Source organism: Micropterus dolomieu, linkage group LG16, assembly GCF_021292245.1.
Source record: "Micropterus dolomieu isolate WLL.071019.BEF.003 ecotype Adirondacks linkage group LG16, ASM2129224v1, whole genome shotgun sequence".
Taxonomy (NCBI): Eukaryota; Metazoa; Chordata; class Actinopteri; order Centrarchiformes; family Centrarchidae; genus Micropterus; species Micropterus dolomieu.
The window spans coordinates 5,285,879-5,308,497 of NC_060165.1; the positions used below are offsets into that span (position 1 = coordinate 5,285,879).

General features: G+C 42.1%; 1 protein-coding gene across 6 annotated transcripts in view; it reads left to right on the forward strand.

The window, feature by feature from the left end:
- nav3 (neuron navigator 3) overlaps positions 1-22,619 on the forward strand; it is a 375,602-nt gene that overhangs the window by 236,642 nt on the left and 116,341 nt on the right. For all 6 annotated transcript variants that reach the window (XM_046072613.1, XM_046072614.1, XM_046072615.1 and 3 more), the window contains one exon: positions 17,584-17,656. In XM_046072613.1, coding sequence (XP_045928569.1) covers positions 17,584-17,656 — 73 coding nt within the window. The remainder of the gene's footprint in view (positions 1-17,583; positions 17,657-22,619) is intronic.

Here is a 22,619-nt window from a genome sequence, read left to right on the forward strand (position 1 = left end):
TATTGGTACTTTTACTTAAGTAATGGATCCAAATACTTCTTCCTCCACCTACCATGCTCCCTAAATTGGGAACACCTTAACAAACCTTTTACAGTGTACGGTGGTCAGTAGGGACATACAGTGTATGTACAAAGCCAAAGCACCCAAAGACAAAGTTTCACTGTCACTTGTTAATTTCAGATCATGATTTCAAGCAGCCAATAATAGCGGCTCCAATCACAAACCATAACAATCTTTACTATCCAGAATGATGGTGATGACCGTAGTAACCACATTGCCACTCGGCCAAAAACACAGTAGAGCCCTCAAAAGTTCAAACCCTTACATATTTGACTTACTATGCCATTTTGAATAATCTGTCTTTCTGGCTGCCACGCGGCTGAGCATTGTTGGCGGTGTCGTTTTTCCCTCTGTTAATGAGATGACGGGCTGTATAACCGCTGATTGTCGTCACTGTGAGGTAATTACCCTTCACTTTAACTAGAGTTGACTAAGTGTTTATGCAGTGTTGGTTTGCCCTGGCATCTACCCTCCTGCCATTAAAAGTGACTAAAGCTATTTAGCTGCTTTGGCGCGTTTTCTCAGTGAAACACTGTGGGCGAGGAGTGTGTTTGGTCCTGACAGTGTGCATCTTTTGACTGTCAGTCTTTGTGCCCTTTGGTTAGAGCTGTGTTTAGTATATGTTTGGCTTACTGTGTAACATTTTTAGCATTTATTGGATCTTTTTTTTTCTCTGTACCACATGCATTGTCCTGATATGAGTGAGTAATTCAGTGTTTCATCACATTAGAAGAGAGGTTAGTGGATTTGATAAACTCACTGGGGATGTCTCTGAGGAAAATCAGGGAATCTTTCCAAAAGGGTCCCATCGCATGTAGCACACTGTATTTTACAACAGTTTTCAGCTGTTTTATTTTTTACGCCTTGGTGAGTCCAGCTGTAATGGAAGCAAACTGTGCAGTCACATCAAAGAACCAGGAAGGAAGAAAACGTTAAGGTCATGTGAATCCTGGTAACCCAGAATGTCGTTGTGTGAGTTCAAAAACCAGTTCTGGAAAGATAAACCTGTGAATTTTCTTCTTCTTTTGGTCATATGAAGTGATTTTGCCCCTGGCTAGAAACAGCTGAGTCCAAACTGACACATTGGTCACTTAAGGCGAGCTGCAAGCATGTGGCTCAATAGCAACCAGCGACCTGTGTGTTTGTGTGTGTGTGTGCAACTAGGTCTTTGTCTCATGCACTTAGTCAGCCCATTGATCTGCTCTGACCCCACAGAGAGTCCGGTCAGCTTGGGAATCTGAAGTTTGAGGAAGCATGGTTGCTTATAGCGTGGGCGCAAAAGGAAGGAAACATCTGACACACACACACACACACACACACACACACACACACAAACATCCACAAAGATGTAGCCAGCTAGCACAACCACTGTTTGGAAATGGTTTATACTGTGGAAGGTGAAAGGAACAGTGTGTGAAGTAGTTGCTTTGAAGACATGCAAGCTCTGAGTTTGCATCAGGACATTTGAGACAAAAGTAGTCTGCACAAAGTTGGCTGCAGGACTCTATTGAACTCTAAATACGTTTGATAAAACATTTTAATGCACTTTTAATATCTGAGTTAGTCCTCCCGCATCCATATTTCTCTTATATGTTCCATTTTTCCCCCTGTTTATCCACGTTTTGGGGGACAGGAGGGGGTTTCTTCTCCACATCGATGGTCTAAGGATAGCACAGACATGGGACATGCAGAGACAGTTCCAGTCACTGAAGTACCTATCAGTCTGTGTGACTTAATGCTTACAGCTCTTGGTTTGTTGGTAAAAAGTCAGTGTGAACACGAACCAGACCAGAAGTAAAAGACAATTATGTAGCTTTTTTTTTTCTTGGCTGGAGCAAATGAACCAATACCCTAAGAGATGAAGGTGATGACACATGAACATATGGCTCTCCGAGTGCAAAAGTATTTTGTTTGACTTGTTTATCCCATGGGGTTGAACGTGGATATCAATCTGAAACTTTAGTTATTTACTGACAACCCATCCTGAGAAAAACTAGAGCTATTTCTTTTTTTACTTTTGACTGTATTCTTTATTGAAAACAAGAGCTGTGAATTTTGGAAACCCTGCTGACCACCTAGCACCTGGAGCTTAAACGCCTTGGCCAGAGATATCCCAGTGGCAGCAGCTGTCAGTGGAGGGGCAGATGAGTCTGATTTACTTCCGCTGCACAGATTTTTCCCCATTTGGGACTTGAAAAGGTAATCCCACAGTCACAAGCCTGTTTCTCTAAGTGGAGGGTCGCTGCCCGTCTGGCGAGTGGACAGAGGCCAACTTAGCAGCTGCTGGAAGCTGAGGAGCAGAACCCAGCACGGCACCAGCATCTGCAAGCTTTTCACCTAATCTAGATACATAATACACTCTCTTTGTCTAAACCGGTGTTGACAATGCGAGAGATCTGCAAGTGAGCTGAAGTCTTATCATTTCCTGCAGAGCTAATCCAACAGAACAACTTGGCTGATGTGTGCACGGTCACATCTGCCACCAGCCGCCAATTCCTTTTGTTTCTTTTTTTTCCCATCTAAAGTTATTTTGTTTATTAATAAAAAATCTCCAGTTGCATCCATCATCTGATCAGATCAAACTATGTAGTCGTTTTCAACTTAACTCTGCCAGCCAGCCCCACTATGTTGCCAATTGGCAGCTGAATACTTAGTCCTTATAATTGGAAGGCCAAAGTGTATCACCTCTGACAGCTCAGAGAGCTCATGGGATAGCACGGCAAAGAAGAGTAGAATTATGAATTAATACCCCCCTCTTTTCCTACCTTTACCTCCTCAACTTGCTCCAATTTGCTCTCATCAAGAACAATATGTAAACGAGTCTGACCTTTGATCTCCCTTCTGTTACAGAATATAATAAAAGATGCATATATAGCGTGCAGGGATCCTCTCTTAATACTGAAAGGTCACACTTTGGTCACTTGATTGCTAATGTGAAACCAAAGATTGAAATGTCACAGCCGTTAAAATGCTTTCCCAAAACGTTCTTTAGATTTAGAATGAAAATAATGCAGTAAAAAGAGAGTAATAGTTACTCTTCCAGCCGTGAACTATCAGCTTGTTGATCTTCTCTTAGATCCCCCAAATCCCTGGTTTTACTACTTGTAATACTGCAGACACATTTCCTTTCTTACTGTTTCTCTTGAGGATAGAGCAAACGTGCAGCAATCTGCAATAAAACCTCCACTCTGTCATGGAATGGAATAACAAGTATGTTTCTTTTGCATTTGCTGTAGGCCTGTGAATATCTTTGCATTGTTAATGCAAATGGCATTCTTCAACTCTTGAGGCCTGGCCTTCCCAGTGGGCAGACTGGTCAAAATTGCGAACATGTCCGTTTTTCCCAATAGAGTTTGCGGCTGCTGAGTTTTGGGGAATAGGTTTGGTTGGTGTAGGAACTAATGATTGCTGGGAATTTGTTTCTGAAATTGGTAGCGGGGTGTGTCTACAGAACCATACCCTCAGCCACATATTTGGTCCCGGAAGGAATAATTTGTAACCACTGAGTAAGCCAGTGAAGATGATGAGAATGGGGAATGACATGAGTGTGGTACGTGGGGTTTTCAACTCAGTGGAGATTTGAGTCTGGTTCTGTTTCTCTCCACTGGGTTGAAGATGTCTCCTTGCACTGTTTTTTTGTGATAATAGATAATGGCAGAGAGGACATGGATGTGATTCAGTGGCAAGAGAGTGATGTGAGACAGGAGTTTAGGCTACTCAGAGGAAGAAGATTCTCTTCTATCAGTTCATCTCTCACTACATTTACAGTTATTCTCCAAAGCTACTTACAATTGCTTAATGTCAGAGGTTGCGTGCCACTTAACTAGGGGTTAAGTGTCTTGCTCAGGGACACAATGGTGGATGGGTCACAGTGGGAACTGAACCCGGCTCTCTCACACAAAAGGCATGTGTCTTATCCATTGCCCCATCACCACCCATTACATGTACTATGGTCCTCACCATTTCTAGAATACTTGTATACTTGCAGTGGATGGCTTTGACCCTTTTCTCATTTTTGGATTTTGGATAAAACTGTCAGCTAAATGCACGTGATGTTAAACTATAAATGCATTCTGTGGATTAAGGATCTCACACAGTGTTTGCATAAAGCCTTCAAACCTCTCACTCACCTCACAGCACACTCTGAAATCCCTCTGCCATGTAAAACCCTGCGCCCTCTGACAGTGCAGTTTCCTGTAATTGTAAAGACATCCAAAGGAATTAGATGTGCACCCGGGTTTTTGAATGGAGTGAAGATTTCTATTTTTTTTTCATGTCTCAGAAGAATCATGCTCAAACACAGGAACGGCAGGCGGGGATGGCAGAAGAGGCCCATTCAGCAGAAAATATTAAAGCCTCGCAACACTAATCCTCCTCATTATAGACAGACATCATTAGCAAACCACAGAGCGCTTCCCTGCAATACGGATGACTGTGCAGTTTCACTTTCTGGGTATGTGTGTGTGTGTGTATTTGTGTGTGTGTTTAGCGACCTCAGCAAAGGATTTGAGGGAAAAACAAACACTTGTCAAAATCTTACATGAATGCAAAGATGCAGAGATGCAACATCTGTCAGGGGAAGGCTGTGCGGGTCAGGTTAGGAGAGATTACATAAAACAACTCACCATTTTTAAACTCACCTCTTTCTTCTTGCTTTTCATTTGTGGAACTGGATTTTGAAGTGTGTCATGGATCATATTTAGATTTAGCTATCCGCAGCCGTGGCTCACGCCCCATCCAGTTTGATTCCATCCATCCATCTCCATCCGCCTATCCGGGATCGGGTCTCGGGATCCAGTTTGATTTGACATTGTAATTTCTTTGGCTGATGATTTACGTTGAGGCAGCGTTTGTGTGAAACTGTGATACAGTTTCTCAGATTGTTGGAGGAACACACCAAGTCATTGCCATGACGGGGTAATGTACATTTTTAATTCATTGTTGAAGTAAGAACGGTTCAAGATGAAGAAACTCTCGACAGCTTTGCTAATAGCTGAAGAGAAAATGCTGTGATTCCTCACAGCATGAAAAGAGACGCTTGTTATTGTAAAACACATTCTTCAGATCATTAAATATTTAAAGGTCCAGTGTGTAATATTTCTGAGGATCTATTGACAGAAATGCAATATAAGATCCATAACTATGTTTTCAGGGGTGTATAAAGACATTACATAATGAACTGTTATGTTTTTATTACCTTAGAATGAGTCATTTCTATCTACATAACCGCGGGTCCCCCCTTACATGGATGTCGCCATGTTGCGCCACCATGTTTCTACAGTAGCCCCAAACCACAAACTGCTCTACAGAGTGCGTTTCGTCACTACATTCTTCTTCTATGTTAAATACGTTTGAAGAAGAGGAAGAAGTAATAACATACAGCAAGGGTCGGCCAATAAGTTTTGCATCGGAGCAATTTGTTTTATCCATTAGACGGTGGGTGAGAACATAAGACATAATATTTACACTGTGTGTTATGTTGTTTGGTTAGCTCAGTTGGTAAAGACACTCACCTAGAAGGTTGTGTGTTCAGTCCCACATTGGGAGAATTTTTTTTTCCCCCTCATCAACAAATTGACATGCTCAAAATAAAGCATGCTCTGCAGTGTGTGTGTTCCAGGGTTTGATCCGCATCCATCATACGGACGCTTCTTTTCATTACCCCAGTATCTCCAGGCAGAGGAAATTTAGGGGAATCACGTTTTCTGACGGCTCTTTCAGAGGTGTGTCAAGCAGGCTACAGACTACAAACAAACTTCATTGTCATTGGCCATAAACTTTACTAAAGTTAACAAACTCATTTGAATCAGCAAAGTGATAAGTAATTTCCACATATAGCCTACCAGAAAAGTCAGTATTTTGTCCATAGAAGCAGGTTTGGACTTGATGTGCTGCCTTTGAGGGCCTAGTTGAGTCTAGGGTTTCTTGGAGACTATAAAAGCCCACCAGTCTCATCTGGGCCCCATCTGTTGGCAGTCTGCACACCAACCAGACAAGAGGACTAACGGCACGAGCCACTCAGTGGTATCATCTTCACCAGCCTGGCGCTTCATCATCAACACAGCTCGCTATTAATCTCTGCTTCTAATTGATTGTGTTCCTAATTTATGTTCCTGGCCCAAGTTCCCGCAAGGCCAAAGCGGCATCTGTGTTACACTACTCTTCGGGTTGTTAATTTGAGTATAACCTGGCTGTCAGGCGACTCACCTATTATGCGTGTCATTTGGTCTGGAAATACACCGACAAATGGATGATGGGAACCGCGGGCTTCTGACACATCCCTGAGGTCATTGTGGATGCCCAGCAATTGGCAGATAGTGGCCTAAAGAGGGCAGAGGCAGATGGCTATATCTATACGGGGGTATAATTTATCGTCTCTTCTTGTTCACAGTGTGGATGCCTAGATGGTGAGCTTCTTATCAGAAGCTTTTAAGTTCAAATCTCTTGTCAGATGGGAAATCTGGCAAAGAGAACATTTGGTGTTTATCCGTCTTAATATTTCATCTGCACATTGAAAAGATCATTTTCAATGCATCAGTGTATGTTGTTTGGACCAACACACATTTGTCTTGCTTTCAACACAGTAGCGTGTGTCAAAGAAACAAAATATCTTGTGTCAGTGTGTTTCATTATAATAGGTGTTGAAAGGGGACCATGATGAATATGTGATGCCCAAAATTGGGATGTCTAGAAGTCAGTACCAAGGACTTGGAGTGTGATCCATGCAAATCAGATGAGCTGTAGTTGTGTTAAAGCACCACTGCCCTCACACTGTGTGAACATCAATCTCTTTGTTCATGTGAAGGTTCTTTTGGGTCCATCGCCTTTTGCTTTGTTCCTCTTTGCTTTCTCTGCAAGTGCCGGTTTATTTATTGCAAGAGAGTGTGTGTTCTGGTGCACGGGTTGACCCTCTCGTATGTTGGCCAGTTTAGCTGCATGAACAGAGCACCCAGGGGCTCGTTACAGGCTCACTTGTAGCTCAATTGGAAGCTTTTAATCACTCATTATAACTGAACGACATCGACAGATGTTCTGTTAAGGGAGCAAAGAGCTTGCTTGTTAAAAACGGGCGCTGTGAAGGACTCGTAACCTTTGATCCTGCTCAGTTTGCTTGACTGTGAGGTACCAGCTGCAGTCTCTCTTAACGATACCGAACCTTCTCTTGCTGCTTTGGAGTACGTAATAAAGTATAAATCAGTCTGTCTTTTCACAAATTCCCTCTGTCCTTTGCTCCTTAGAATTAAGCATGTGTGAGGAAGGCTGCAGTATCTTTCTTTCTTCATCCTCTGTCACTCTTCCTCCTATGATATTGTTCAGAATTTTCCTAAGGACCCATTAGGAGCTCATTCACAAGTGGCCACTGTGGCTTGTGCTTCTCCCGCCTCCCTGACCTTAGTGAACCCGACCCGCCTGGCACCCTCTTCAGCCACCCGCCGCGTGACATGGCAAGGCTGCAAGTGATCGCTGCGTCACCCTCATTCATCAGTGCATGAACAAAAAGGGGCCTGTAGTTTGCACTGCCCTATGAAGTGAAAACAACAGCAAATGTGTGTTTTAAAAAGTCAAAGTTCATGTCTGGTTTAGATTTCTACTACTCACTAATTTTACTGTTGAATTAAAGGGGATATTTACCTAGGATTTGCTACACTTTCAGGTGCTAAACAGCCAAATTGTGTTTGTCCTTACTTACTGAAGGACGACAGGAGGGAATGTAAATAGCTGCTGCACCCACTGCTGACTGACCAATGCAGCAGAGAAAAACTGCAACTGACATTTAACACCTGGGAAAAGCTGCTGTAAAATCTGCAGCACTGTTTTATCGGACACACACAGAGGGTGAGAGCCTATAGCCAGACTAGAGCAGTCAGCAAGAAAGACAACAGTGAGACAACCTCAGACAATGGAAATGCTCAGTGAAAGCAGTTGCCTTAAGACTACTGCAGCAAATTGTAAAGGTTATAATGTCAATTTACAGAAGCTCTCCATTCACGACCTTAACAGAAGACAAAAAATAAGAGTAAGAGTAATAAGACAATCTGTTATTTTTCTCATGATTTTACCTGCACATCACCCCCTTCTTAATTTCCCTGACTTTAATGCCTCATAGCAGGTTTGTGTACTTCGTGATCTGGTCATTTAACTAATATTTCCCCACATATACCTTCAATCTTACGAGATGACCAAAAGTGTCTCTTCTCTCAAACCAATATTCAGTTAACAAACACTGTTAACACTGTTAAAAGGAGGGAGCAGGGCGGTGGAGGTATTTTTCACCTTGCATTATGGCTGGGCAGCAGGTTAAGCAAACATGCGTTCACTCAGCAGTTTAACCTCATTGACCCTTTCGGGAGAAACAGCCTCAGACAGGACTGTGAGCCTAATTTGTCGCCTGTCAACAGTAATGCTGTCCATCATGGTGGTGATGTTTACCTACGCAGAACAGGACTGTAACAGTGTGTACGTGACAAACAGACAGAAGACAGTCGAGTCATTCCCAGCCGGCTAGTGTCAGCTTTAAAGTCATCTAGAAATAATTACCATGGACCCAGAAAAACATCCTCCACTCATTTATCCTGCTCTGCTGCGTACTTTAATGCACCCTGGTATGAAGATTAATTAAAACGCCTCTATACTTTCATTCAGCTGTTTGTTATATATTTACTTACAAATGCATCAACTGAGATGAGGTAACCCAAGATTAGGTTTCCAGCTGCATCTCAGTGTTCTAGACTAGAGACCTAGAGTCCTAAAGCCTTTCTTACAGCTCTGTATGTGGACACTCACCTGGCAGGGACTCAGGGACCGTCTGACAGACTGCTGCTTCGACTTCCTCAATCTCACACAAGTGCATCACTAAATCGGCCATTTCTGAAGTCAAACTCCATGATGGCACACATTTTTTACAATGACACTGATAACGCTGCTATTGTTCTTTCACCATTTTGCTGTTGTGGAATTACGCATAATTCCCAGGCTAAAATTTGTCCAAAATGACAGAAAGTAAAATGGAGAACAGAGAGAGAAAAGGGCTTTTCGCGTGTGCTTTGCATCCTTATGCTATTTTTTTGTGATGGCATCATCAACAGATGTGATAATGAGACTTGAGCAGTGAAATAGGATTTAAAGAGATTAACCTGGATACTGATAAGCTCACTCGTTGGTCTTTGTCATGCATGAAACATCTTTGTTTGACACACTCTCTCTCTCTCTCTCTCTCTCTCTCTCTCTCTCTCTCTCTCTCTCTCTCTCTTTCTCAGCCACTCGTTCACACATAGCCTACAGACACATGTGGACACACAGCCTGTCTGTGCAGCAGATGCGCAAAGCCACATGGAGGCCCTCCAAGTTATTTGATGCTGTAAACATTTGAAATTGAACCACCATATATAATTGAGACATCCATGGATATAGGCTTGTGTTGCCATGCAGATCCTGTTGATTATACATCATGTGTGTTTATATGCTGACTTGGCTAGTACAGTAGTTTCTTAAAGAACTAGGAACGTCACAGCCAGTAAAATCCTTAAAGAAAATGATAGTTTTATTTACACGAATATGAGGTATGATGTGATAAAAATCAGCTTGGAGCCTGTTTTGTCTCCGAAGCCTCGGCTACTTGAATTGAATCATTTTAGTTTGGTTTTCTTGCGCTAGAAAGAGTTTTATGGGGTACAGTTTCATATCGTTTAGGCTGCTATGAATGCAAACATTGACTTTGTGAGCCTGAGCAAGCGAGATAAATCTGGATGTGTGAAGTTTACACTCACAGTGTTTCTAAAAAATAAAAAAAATAAAAAAGATTTTAGGAAAGACAGGTCCTCGGCTGTCATCCGTGAAAGATTTCAGTCAGGGCAAGGGATCATGGGGACTGCCCCCGTGATCAATATTACATATAACATTTCTTTAGCCCATGCCAGATGAGAAAAAGTTTCTTTACTTTGGATTTTGACATGAGAAGCGATGAACCCTGGATTATGAGACAGGTTCCTTAACCCGGTTTCCCCTCTGTCCGTCACCTGCTCTGATACTCTGTCCCATTTGATCCGTTCTGATTCATCGTCTGTCAGCAGCTGTCTGCTTTGGACGCATTGTGAATGATAGGGCAGGGTGAAAGAGGAATCAGTGGAGTGTTTGGGACGAGACCAGTGGAAGCACAAGTGTCAGACCCCGACTCTGAAGAAAAGAGTTGACTGCAAGGCGACAGACAATGAGAGAAGTGAGTTGTTTGGTAAAACGAAGGCTGAGTGGCTTCAGATTCTGCCGGTGTAGTAAAGTATTCTAAGCTGCCATGTCCTTCAGGTCTTGGCTATTCATGGGAAAAAAAGACACAGCTAATTCTCGCCTTCTGTTATCAAAACCTTTGGGCTACAACTCAGCTGCAATGAGCAGAGGGATTTGGCTTTGTCTGCATGTAAATGTTTGGATTTCAAAGCAGCTCAGCTCAACAACAATGATTTATAAAGTATATTCTGGCGGTGAAAAGCATCCCAGTTATGTGTCGCCTCAGCATGAGTGATGGGCTCTGCTCTCATTAAGTTTCAAGTGGAATTTATAGGTACAAAAAAAGTGTGTTTTCATCTTCTCAACATTCTAACTCTAACTATGATACACGGGTGTCTGAAGCAAAGCAAATTTTTAATAGGTTTAGCTGGTATTTATTTTGATCTGCCGGCAGAAAAAAACAACTTAAAATGATGAGACAGTGGTTTGTACGTGAAGGATTTCTATTTGATTTATCTGGGTTCCCTTGACTCATTGCTAGACTTTGATTTCTGCCTACAGCAAAAGAAAAATCTAAAGAGATGCTTCAAAAGCTAATCAGCTCTTTTGCTGTTTCAGTTTCCTTGAGGAACACAAATAACCCAGAGCCTCTAACGTCTGTCCCTGACCTCACTGGCGATTCAGGTTCCAACCACCAGAACAAGATTTGAGCATAACTTTCATAAGGGGGTAAAATAAATTAATAAACATTGACAGCATTCTGAAAATAACCACTGTGTTGAAAGTAAAACGGATAGGAAAGTAAAACTAGAAGTGAACTGAGTCATCCCAAAATGTACTCACAAAATAGCTCTGTTTGTGAAGATCGAGTCATCTGAGTTTTTGAAATGCTGACTTAGGGATTTAAGGTGGCACGGATTTTCCAGTGAATATGTAGTATTTTGGGTTAAAACCCTTCAATTATTGAGCTGTGCTTACGTGCTGTAAAGCGCAAACGCCTGGTTTTCCAGTCCTGTCTTGAAGGTTTTCTTTCCCGTAGGAAGTGGTAATTAAGGTGTTGGGCCATTTACATTTGACAGTTGCATCTAAGGGATAACGCTTTCCAATTCTAGCCATCATTCATCAGTCACTTGATACCTTTAAAGAGGCCCAACGTGCCCCTGCACACTTTTTAGAAGTGAGAAGGGACGTGAACAAATTAAGCTGCAAGCATGCAGATGTAGCCAGTGTCTCATTTTGTGTCTCACCAAGTCTCACTTTTTATCAGGAGTGGAAAGTGTGTAAAAATACACTGAAGTACTGTAGAAATGCCACAACTTTGCTGTAGAGATTTAATGCTTTGGATGTGTCATGTTTTTACAAGGAACTCTTTTACATGTGATCGTTTCCATGCTGTATTAAAAGTTCAGAAGGACAGAGTTCACTTGTCTTTTAATGTAAGAAAGAAAACGTGCCATAATGTGGCAAAGCAAATTAAAGCCAATATACACTACCCTTGTCTTGTTGACTGCTAGTAGAACCATAACCGGACAATGTACAGCAGTTCAGCTTCTTTTACTCAAAAAAGTGCAAGGCAAATTGCTCCCTCTGAGTTGAAAGTGAGTTGCTACCCTAAGAAATAGAGAGAAAATATCTTGGGATCTTGTTCACAAGTGACAGTAAAATGGAGCTTGAGATGGACAGGCGGATTGGTGCGGTTGTACCAGACCACTGTGGGGAAAAGAGAACTGAGCCGGAAGGCAAAGCTTTTCATTTACCAGTCGATCTACATTCCAACCCTCACCTATGTTCATGAGCTGTAGGGTAGTGACAGAAAGAATGACACTGTAGACAGTTAAAATTAATTTCTTCTGTAGGCTGGGCTCAGCCTAAGAGACTGGGTGAGAAGCTCAGACATCCAGAGGGAGCTCGGAGTAGAACCACTGCTCCTTTGCGTCAAAAGGAGTCAGCTGAGGTGGTTCGGGCATCTGATTAGGATGCTTCATTGGGCACCTTCCTTCAGGGGTTTTCTGGGCACGTCCAATTGGGAGGAGACCCAGGGTAGACCCAGAACTCGCCTGAGAACACCTCAGGATCCCCCAGGAGGTGCTGGAATACTATATCATTAAACAGTAATGTAGTTAAAGTTCAGATAGATTTTTGTTTGCTAATTGTTAAAGTCTTGGAACAGAAGAAATACACATTCAAATAAATTAACTCTATAGGACATTTGATAATAAAGCAGCTACCATTTCCAAAAACACTGGGATGATCTTTTAACCAATTGCAGTTAAGAGGTTCCTTCTTGACCTTGGATTTAGCAATTTGAACAAAAACATCTCATCACAGTCCACTTCCATGGTGTTTCTAAAGCTTGAAAACACATCTTGTAGCCTTCCTCAGTGGATGGAGTTACTCAGTTGTCATGGAGATGGTTTGTTTTGCGCATTCTTGACAAACCATCGCTGTCAGTGCCAACCTCTGTGACAAATACAGGAAAAACTTTGCGTTTCCTGCGACTGCTTCACAATAAATTTTTTACCTATTGAATGCTTTTAATGTGATGCAGCAGCAGTGGAAACTGTTGAGTTAGCATTATGACAGTGAACAATAAACACGGATTCTGACATCAATGAGAAACATTAACAGTAACACTGGATTCTATGCATGCATTGTTCTGTGAATCCTTCATGTGTAGCAGACAATTTGAATCCAGTTGGCGGACTCAGCCACTAACCGTGAAAGCTACTATAAAGACAGATAATTACAGAATGCAAATACATTGAATAGCCATTGAAGAATAAATAGTCTCTGATTTCTTGAAAATCTGAAGGGCTCATCATTTCAAACACCAGAGGTTACAAGGACATCACTGCTTTACGTTCTATACCAATATAGAGCACTTTCAATCTGTCTTTTAAGACTTGTGTGCTGTACAGGATAGTAATGGATATAAGGTATAATCTTTTCCCTCAGTCTCCACCTGGAGCATAAATGCTAACTTATCAGTGATTTAAGACGAGACAGCGAGGGGCAGGTTGAAGCAGGAAATGCAGTTTTGTACTCTGTACAGCTATGGTACGAGCTTTTCTCCGCTCTGCTGACTGTGTCATTTGGAACAAGATATTTTGATTTGTAGTGTGGTTCTGTAAATGAAACATTGCTTAATTGAAGCCGATTATTACAGAAACTTAACAGCTCCCCCTCATTATTCTTCCAGGCGTAGTGGCAGGTTTTCATTCCCACAGTACATGTTGCACATGTGCCGTCCTGTCACTCCTAAAATTGTGCTCCTTTTTCCCTGCTCTAAGTACTTCATGATTGGGTGAATTGTGCCTCATCAAAATGCCCTTTTCCAAATTGCTTTTAATGGCTTATGTGGATCTGTCTGATGCCAGCCTGCATTGGAAAATTAAATGATGTTGGTTTCTCAAGAAGCTGTTACAGGATGCCGCAAAGCCAAACCGCCCACCAAACTAGCAGTTAAACATCGCCAGAACCCTGTGGAACATTAATGCCCCAGCCGTCATCAACGCCTTCAATCATTATTCTGCTTGTTTACGTCATTTTAGAGTTAATGCCGACTAAAAACAAACAGCGGTTTCATCTGAAAGCCTCAGAATTTCTGTTTGGAGTATCACTTGAAGGCTTGGAGGAAGAAGGCACGGGTTGCATTGGTGATGCCTGTAAAAGACAGAGATCTGTCTCCAACTAGAGGGATTTACTGTGTGTTTATGAGTTCACTCCTTTTTGTCTTTGTCAGCTATTAAACCAGCCTTCAAACACACAGATGAACCCACACGCTGCCTGTGCAACAGATGCAAAATGCTACAGCAAGGCCTTCCAAGCCTTATTTAGTTGTCCCTCAACAAAAAATAACTGTTATCATGCAAATATTGCTTATTACAGATTATCCGTGCCTATCGGCTGTTCATTTTGGCAAAGTTTGAGAACCGCTACATCCCACATCATCCCTATGATCATTCTAATTAAGACTGCGCTAATGAGCATTTGCAAACACTGCACTGCACATGTCTGTCCACATACAAACTTCTGAGAGCGTGTGTGGGGTAACAAGCTGGCACGCCGGCTGCACATGTGTCAGTCTGTGTGTGCAGCATGTTTGAAGAGGGTATGGAAGCCCACATGTGAGGGAGTTTGGTGCCTGCTGTGGGAATGTGTGTGGCATTGGGAAGTGGGAGGTTGTGAGTTGTGTCAGGCAGATGGAGAAGCCCTGTATGTGACTTCTTGTCCCACAGGGCTCCGTGTTGATACAACCAGTGTAAACACATCAGTCTGTGGAGAGAAAGTGACAGCGGGGGAGGTGCTCTCAAAGGTGCAGCTCAAATCTGCCATCACGCTCACATTGCATGCTCCTCTCGCTGCAATATGAATCCGACAAGCCCTTTTAAACATGATGGTGTACTTAGTGTCCTGCTCACTCTTTTGCTGCCGTGTCCATGCCCTGCAGAATGATCTGACACCTCTATCACCAGGACGAAGTCATTATAAATCCCAAAAAAATTAACTTGTGTTATATGTGTCAATGTTATAGTTAAGGTTTGACTAGGTTTAGGGAAATATCATGGTTTTGGTTGCGTTAGGGTTGGGTGGGCTTTTGTTGCCGTAGTGACATTAAATAGCAAGTTGTTAAGATTAGGGGACAATAGTGATATTCCTTTAAAAAACTACCAAAAGATTTTTTTAAATGATTTTGGAAGGAAATTGTTTTGTTGACCAGTCGTTCCACCCAACCTCCTCTCTACAGAGACTTTGTTGCTGTATGGCAACGCTAGAGGACTCTGTAATTTGAACGTAAACAGATGTAGTTTCGGGGCACTTTCTGAAGGAACTGATGCCGTTGCTTTTCATAGTGAGGACAGTCTCCACTTGCTGCTACTGCCATTTCTGCTGCCGTTGTTCAAATAGCATCTCAAAAGCCCCACCTCCACCTCAACATCCACCTGTAGTCTCTTAGTCAACCTTTCTATGCGGGGCTGTTAGTATTAGCACTCCCCACTCCCTTTTGTGCTGAGCTTGGTGCTTCCTTGTGGGGAGTGGAAAGGTCAGAGTCTCTGTACACTGTACAACATTGACATATAATCTATTCCATGTGAGTGAGGCTGACTGAGCTCTGGATAATTCACTGAACAATTTCATATGGATTATTTCTTCTAAAACCAAAACAGTGTTTCCGAAAAGCTGTTGATACTTTTTTAATGTTGTGAACTACACCAACAAAATGTGTCATTCAGATCCTTTGTATTTGTGATGATATTATATTATAGAGGTGATATTTTGGCTTTTTCCCTTTCCTATATTATGTTATATATCTTTTCTGTGCATGTAATAGGTTTGCAAAATGAAAAAGCCACCCCAAAGGGAGTTACCATTTCACACAGAAAACACTCCTCTTAAAAAAGATCAATTTGTTACAGATTAAAAACTTACCACTCTGAAACTCTTGCTCCCGTCCAAAGCAGTGGTTACCGGCTTGTTAGGACCCGCCCTACTCTGCTAGTAGTCCCTAACTATTTAAAGTGCATGTGCATCTCCCAACAAAGATCTTGTAGAAGTGATATGCTTCACTCCATAGCTAAAACAGAGCACAGAGCTGCAGCAATGTGCAGTATCACAATTAAACCATGTAAACCTGTTCTGGTACAATCCCTGAATATAAATATTAACCTGAAAATAGGCATAATACGACCACTTTAACTACTCATTTATGTTTGAACTGACCTTTTTGCACTACAACTACCAGTCAAGGGCGGCATGGTGGTCCGGTGAATAGCGCTGTGACCTCATAGCAAGAAGGTCGTGGGTTCAAACCCCGGTTGCCCCGGCCTTTCTGTGTGGAGTTTGCATGTTCTCCCCGTGAGTGTGACTGGTTGTTTGTTTGTTTATGTGTGGTCCTGCGATGGATTGGCGTCCAGTGTGTAGCCCGCCTGATGTCAGCGACCCTGTATGCAGGATAAGCGGTTGACGATGGATGGATGGATGGAACTACCAGTCAGTGACTTAGGTTTTACTAGGGATCAGGCCGGAATTGCTTGATTGTATGTTGTGTATTTTATGAATAAAGGTATTGGATGCAAACATACACTATAATAATTATCTCTATACAGTTGCCGTAATGTGCATGTCATTCTTCAGACATTTATCATGTCGAATGGGCTGAGTTAGCTTCTTCTCAGTTCAAATACAGCAAACTTCAGAGTGCATAAACGACTGGATTTATATTCTTAAACCAAAAAGATCTCAACATAAAAGTTTGTTGAAACTACAAAATATGCATGTTCATGAGCTAACAAACGTTACTAAATGAACCATGTTCTGCTTTCTGCACCATTAAGAGAGGGCTGTTTCTCTCAGTTGAATAAATGTCACAGAAATACATTATTAAGCCACTGAGGACAATCAAGTTCAGCTCAGTGGGAGCAAGAGAAGAATCAGCAAGTATCCAAATGGCCTATGTGCAGATATGACTCATTATATGGTTCTACAAAATATCCCTCTTGCTAATAAAGATATACTGGGACACTGCATGAGAGAGCATTATGACGAGAGCGAGGGAACGCTTTAGTTACAGCGCTAGTTAAGCAGTTACAGCTCATGAATCATCACTGCCTGCTGGACGTCTGGCTGATTTGCCCAGTCTGCCCTTTGTGTGGCCCTGGCACACTGCGCTGAAGCAGAGCACTGCAACCTCTGACCTCATCACAACAGACCTCCTGAGGGGCGTTGGCGGCTGGCCACCATGCTAATGAAGCCACTCTTTAGCCACTGTCAAGGAATGCAAAAATCCCCCCAATAACTGCAACTTTAGTGGGCCTTTGTGAAACTGATACCAGTTGGCAGAGATGGCAGTTCTTGACATGTTGTGAAAGGCCTCAAGTGGGCCACACTGAGCTACACACCCTGTGTTTGTGTGTGTGTGTGTGTGTTTGATTCTATCTACAGTGTCCCCGGATGTGTGTGTATAGATGGGAATTTACTGTTAATTTGCCTCTAGTGTCTGTGTGATCGCATTACTGCCGACGTGCATGCATATGAGCTTGTGTGTGACGTGCTTAAGCGGGCTGCACCCCGGGCTGTGTAGGTGGCGACATACTGCGGTCACTATGTCATGCAGCCGGGTCCCAGGGTTGAGCGGGGGTCGGGTAATAACCACACAATGACGTGCTTTATGGGTAATAACGCTGATCATCCCCGTCCTCTGAGCCCTCTGCCCCGAGACATTTAGGCTCATTGAATGTTAAGTATTGTCACATTCTTGCTGTGTCTGTCCTTTGTGCTGATTGTCTGCCGTCTTCTCGACAGATCGAGAATGTGGACGCCTGCCTCAGTTTCCTGGACGCCAGAGGAGTGAATGTACAAGGGCTCTCAGCAGAAGGTAAGAAGAATAAACAATATGCAATTCAAGGCCTGATTAAACTCTTAATTGAATCAGTGGAGCACCAGAAGAGGGATCTCCCTGTTGTATTGCTAATCTCTAGACCTGGAAAATTCATTTGGCTCCAGCGCAACCCAAGCCTGTGTGGGTAGCTTTTCGTGTCTTCACAGTACCAAATATCTTTAAGAAAAAAAATATATTTCCAAGACATACTATTATATTTCACAGCAATGGAATTTACCATGTTGGTATCATGACGGGGTGTACAGTTTCTCAATCTCAAGCTTTCACTATGGCAGTGAAGGCAGTCATTAGGGCATCAAAGGGGATTGTGGGAGAATAAAAACTCCAGAGAGGGATTTGCCTCCCGACCATCAGGGTATACAGAACATGGCTTATATGACAGCCTTGACTACAGCAGTGCTCTGTACTGAATAACTTCTTGCCAAATTGAATAATCAGCTAAAATTGTCTCACAAGGCCGGGGTTAAAATTGCAGTTAAGTTCCAAACTATGCGTGATGCTTTTATTTTACACTTGATTTTGACTCTGCAGGAGGAACCCAAGATTCCCTCAAAGTTTGTAAATGAATGCCAGTTTTTTTCATGGCATGCAAAGAACATCTGTAAAGTCTTAAGGGAGAAACACATCAGCTGCAGTGCGAAGCATTGCATCAGGTGATGTGTCCCATTTGACACCGGTAGCGCACACACCAGACACTTTTGTAAGTAGTCAAGGTTACTACTTTAGCATGTCACGATCTGGAGGGCAAAATGTTGCTGTCCTGTGAAAACCTCGTACCTCCAAAATGTTAGCAGCTGTGTTTTTACCGGACAGGTGTCAACTCTGAGAAACAGGGCACTTTGTGGTGTATCTTTATGCTCCCAGTGTGCATGCTTACATAGAACACAACAGGCACAGATATTGACATCACTGGGGTGTCGTTGCCCTTCACTCACTTAGTTCACCATTAAGTTCATCTTCGTCTTGATTTAATAATCAACATGTCAACAATGTTTTATTAAACTCATTTTATCTGATTGCGTTTTTCTGGAGTCCCATACCAATTCGTTCAAGCAAAGCCTCCATTATTCTAGCAGAACATTTCTGCTGCTGGTTATTAGGACCTGTGCTTGCCCAGGCCCCATTTAGCATCTGCTCCGCTTTTAAGGAGGTGATTGTGCCCTTGACCTCTCAGCAGAAATAGTCTGAAAGCCTGACACACTGACCAACAGCTCTAAATTCAGTGCCCCCCACTACAGCACTAAAAACAGCAAAGTGACTCACAAGGCCTGGAACTTTAAAGTGGGTCTGTAAATATATGGGCTATTGGGTTACTCTGTCTATCACTTTTGCTGCTACATTTCATCACTCCCTTCGCTCAGTGATCATTACCTGTCAACTCATCTAGCCCTCGCTGCCTTTGTCTGCCTTATTCTCAAAGATTACTCTGCATGTCCTGTGTATGAATTAGATGGCCATGCCTGTCCTCTCATGTCTAATTGAATCAGCTCAGAGGTTTCCAGATTCTGTTGGTTGGCATGTGAAGTCTTTATTATCTTTTTACAATGGGTGGGAATAAAACACTTTTTTTTCCTAACAGAGGCTGCTTATTGTAATAACCTCTCTAGAAGTCCCCTTGCATCTCTCTGGTGGGAGGCAGTAAACCAAAGTTCCAGAGAAACTCATTTTGTTGAAGAGAGTTGTGGTTCTCCCTAAGGAAGGTTATACGGCATAATGAAACAAGCCATTTCTTCAACACAAGAAAAGAAAATAATGTTTCACCGGTGGAAAAACAGTGAGCTGCAGCACACCTCCCCTCTCCCTTCCAAACACTAGCTTCCCTCCAGGCAGTCAATGGATATAAAGTTGTTACTGTGACGTAGAGACAGATCTCAGTTAAAACTTTATGGATGAAAGATACTTTTGTTACAGATTAATAACTCACCACTCTGAAACTCTTGCTCCAGTCTATGTTGCTAAGCTGGTCGGCAACATGTAGCCTACAGCTGAACCAAAGCCGTGTTTACCGGCTTCTCACTGACCCGCCCTTCTCTGCTTCTGATTGGCTAGTTGTCCTTAACTAGGAACTGCGCATGTGCAACTCCCAACAAAGATCATTTAGAGACAAGATGCAATGTGCAGTATGACATGTTTGTTTTAAAAAAAATTAAACTATGTAAACCTGTTCTGGTACAACCCCTAAATAGATTTGAAAATGAGTACAATACAACCTCTGCATTTAATCCAACAACTATAGAATGGATTGCCATGAAATTTCGTACATATTTTAGGGTCCCAGAGAATTAATTCTAATGACTTTGGTAATCCCCCTGACTCTTCATCTACCGCCACCAGCAGGTCAAAGTTTTCACTTATCTATCTCAACATTAACAAGATGGATTGGCAGAAAGTTTGAACAGACATTCATGGTTTCCAGATGATGAACCCTTATGTTTTTGGTGATGTTTTAACAACTATTGGATGGATTACCACAAAATTTGGCACAGATGTTCATGTTCCCATAAACTCAAGTGCCAATGGCAATGTCAGCCTGTCAATATACAACTTTGGTCAAGACTAATTATAAAATTTTGCACAGACATTCATGTATTCCTGAGGATGAATCCAAATAACTGGTGATACTTTAACCTATAATTTAGTGCCACCATCAGGCCAGATTATTAAATTGTCAATTAATTTGGTTTATTGACCAAATACCTGCTAAAAACTAATGACATTACTGTCAGCCTCAGCTGTACTTTGTGTTAAGTGCTAATTAGTGTATGTTTGCATGCTAACACTCTAAACTAAAATTGTGCAACAATGCTTTTTTTCCCCAAGCACCGCTTTGCGCATATTCAGCAGAGCCACAAGTGTGGCTGTAGACTCTTAGTCCTGTTAATGCTCCACCTACTCAGACTCTATTAACCCCTTAGCACAAAAAATAATCAAAACCAACTAACCAAAAAAAGTTTTACTACGAAATGTGATAATTATCTACAGGAAGTTCAGTCTACCGGTACCAGCCTTTAAAAAAAGGTGTAAAGCTCTGAAATATGCATTTCCTGCAGTTGATAATGGGTTACAGTGAGGGGTCTTCACTACAGGTCGTTAAAGCCTCTTTCCACTGCCGCTGAGACCTTAGCAGAACAGGGTCTGCTTGGTTGTAGTGCTAGCAGGAAACCTACAGTATAACCTCTACACCACAATAAAGTCCTTCTGCTTGATCTCAGTGGGTGCAATTTTCTTAAAAACAGGGTTGATTTCATTAGTCCACTTATACACTCATTTGTGCTGGGTCAGCGAGGGGTACACACTTGTTCTCTGACCATAAGGCGAGGCCTAGGGTGAGGGAAAGGCTTTAAGTTTAGTGTGTTGCCTATCCTTTCTGGCTGCAAAAAAATGGCAGACTGTGTAATAAATACTGGGCTATAAAATAAAACATAAAAGTGGGACAGTTGTTTGAAAACTTAATTGAGAACTCAGAACTAAATGGATGTCAAGCAAAGGAATTAAAACCAAGCTTACACAATGAAGTCAAGGGCAGCAGTGGAAGCAAAGACACAACCACCTGTGGAGTTGTAAAAAGAGACCCTGGCTTGACATGTTTTTTCAAGGGTTTGTCTGAGGTAAATACAGAATATATAGTCCTTAAATGATCACACAGAATTCTGCTTTGCATTACCCAGCCATGCTAGAATCTCTCCTTCATCTCTTCCAAAGTCCCCTGTGACTCAGGAAATAACTAACCTCTCCAAATAAGAAGAAAAAGATGGAATGAAACCACATCAACCACTTAAAAGGCCTCCAGAAGCAAAGGCATATTCTCATTGAGCATGGGCCAAACAGAAACACTTATCCTCTACACGGCTCTAGAGCAGCAAGAGCCCTCCTGCTTTCAGCGGATGAAAAGGCTGTGTATTGCTTACAAAAATGTCTAGTGGGAGCTTTCCCAGTGTCCTATTAGCTATCATTTACTCCATCACAATGTCTCCCAAAACTCACACTTACTTGAAAAGGGTGCAACAATAAAGAGAGCACAAGGTGGCACCTTGTAAGAGTTTTAAAATACAGTTTCAGCAGACACACTTTGGCCTGATGACACGCTGAGCTGCAGACAATTGATGGTCAAGCTGAAAATATTTGAAGGGCTGATATCTCTCTTCATCATTTTGGAAGAAAAAGCCAGTAAGGTGCTCTTTTGTCTGTGTTGCCAGTAAGAGTGCTTGAAGTTCAAGCTGAAGGTCACTTTATGTAGCACAGTCCCAGGAAGTCCCTTTCATGCATGAATCCTGCAGATTTTCAAATATTGTGCAGCAACACCAATATAATTACTTATAATAATAATAATAATAATAATCCTTATTTGTAGAGCACTTTTCAAAAACAAGTTACAAAGTGCTTTAACAAGTGTAAAGAATAATACAAAAAAAAAAAAAAAAAAGATAAGAGCATGAAAATTTTATATAAAATTAGTAAAATACAATAAAATAAAAGGGATAAAATAAAGTAAAATAATATCGGGAAAAGCTCTCCTATAAAAATATGTTTTAAGAAGGGACTTAAAAGAGTTCACTGACTCCGCCGCCTTGATTTCCTCGGGCAGGCTGTTCCAGAGCCTCGGGGCCCTGACAGCAAACGCTCTGTCCCCTTTAGTTTTCAGTCGAGACTCTGGAACAGACAACAGACCTCTGCCCGAGGATCTCAAGGTACGTGCTGGTGCGTATGGGACTAAAAGGTCAGAAATATAACAAGGCGAGAGGCCATGAAGAGCTTTAAAAGTGATCAATAGAATTTTAAAGTCAATTCTAAAACATACTGGGAGCCAGTGTAATGAAGCTAAAATAGGAGTAATGTGGTCATATTTCTTTGTTCTGGTTAAAAGCCTGGCAGCTGAGTTCTGGACAGTCTGGAGTTGATCAATAGATTTTTGGGTTAAACAGGTGAAAAGGCTGTTGCA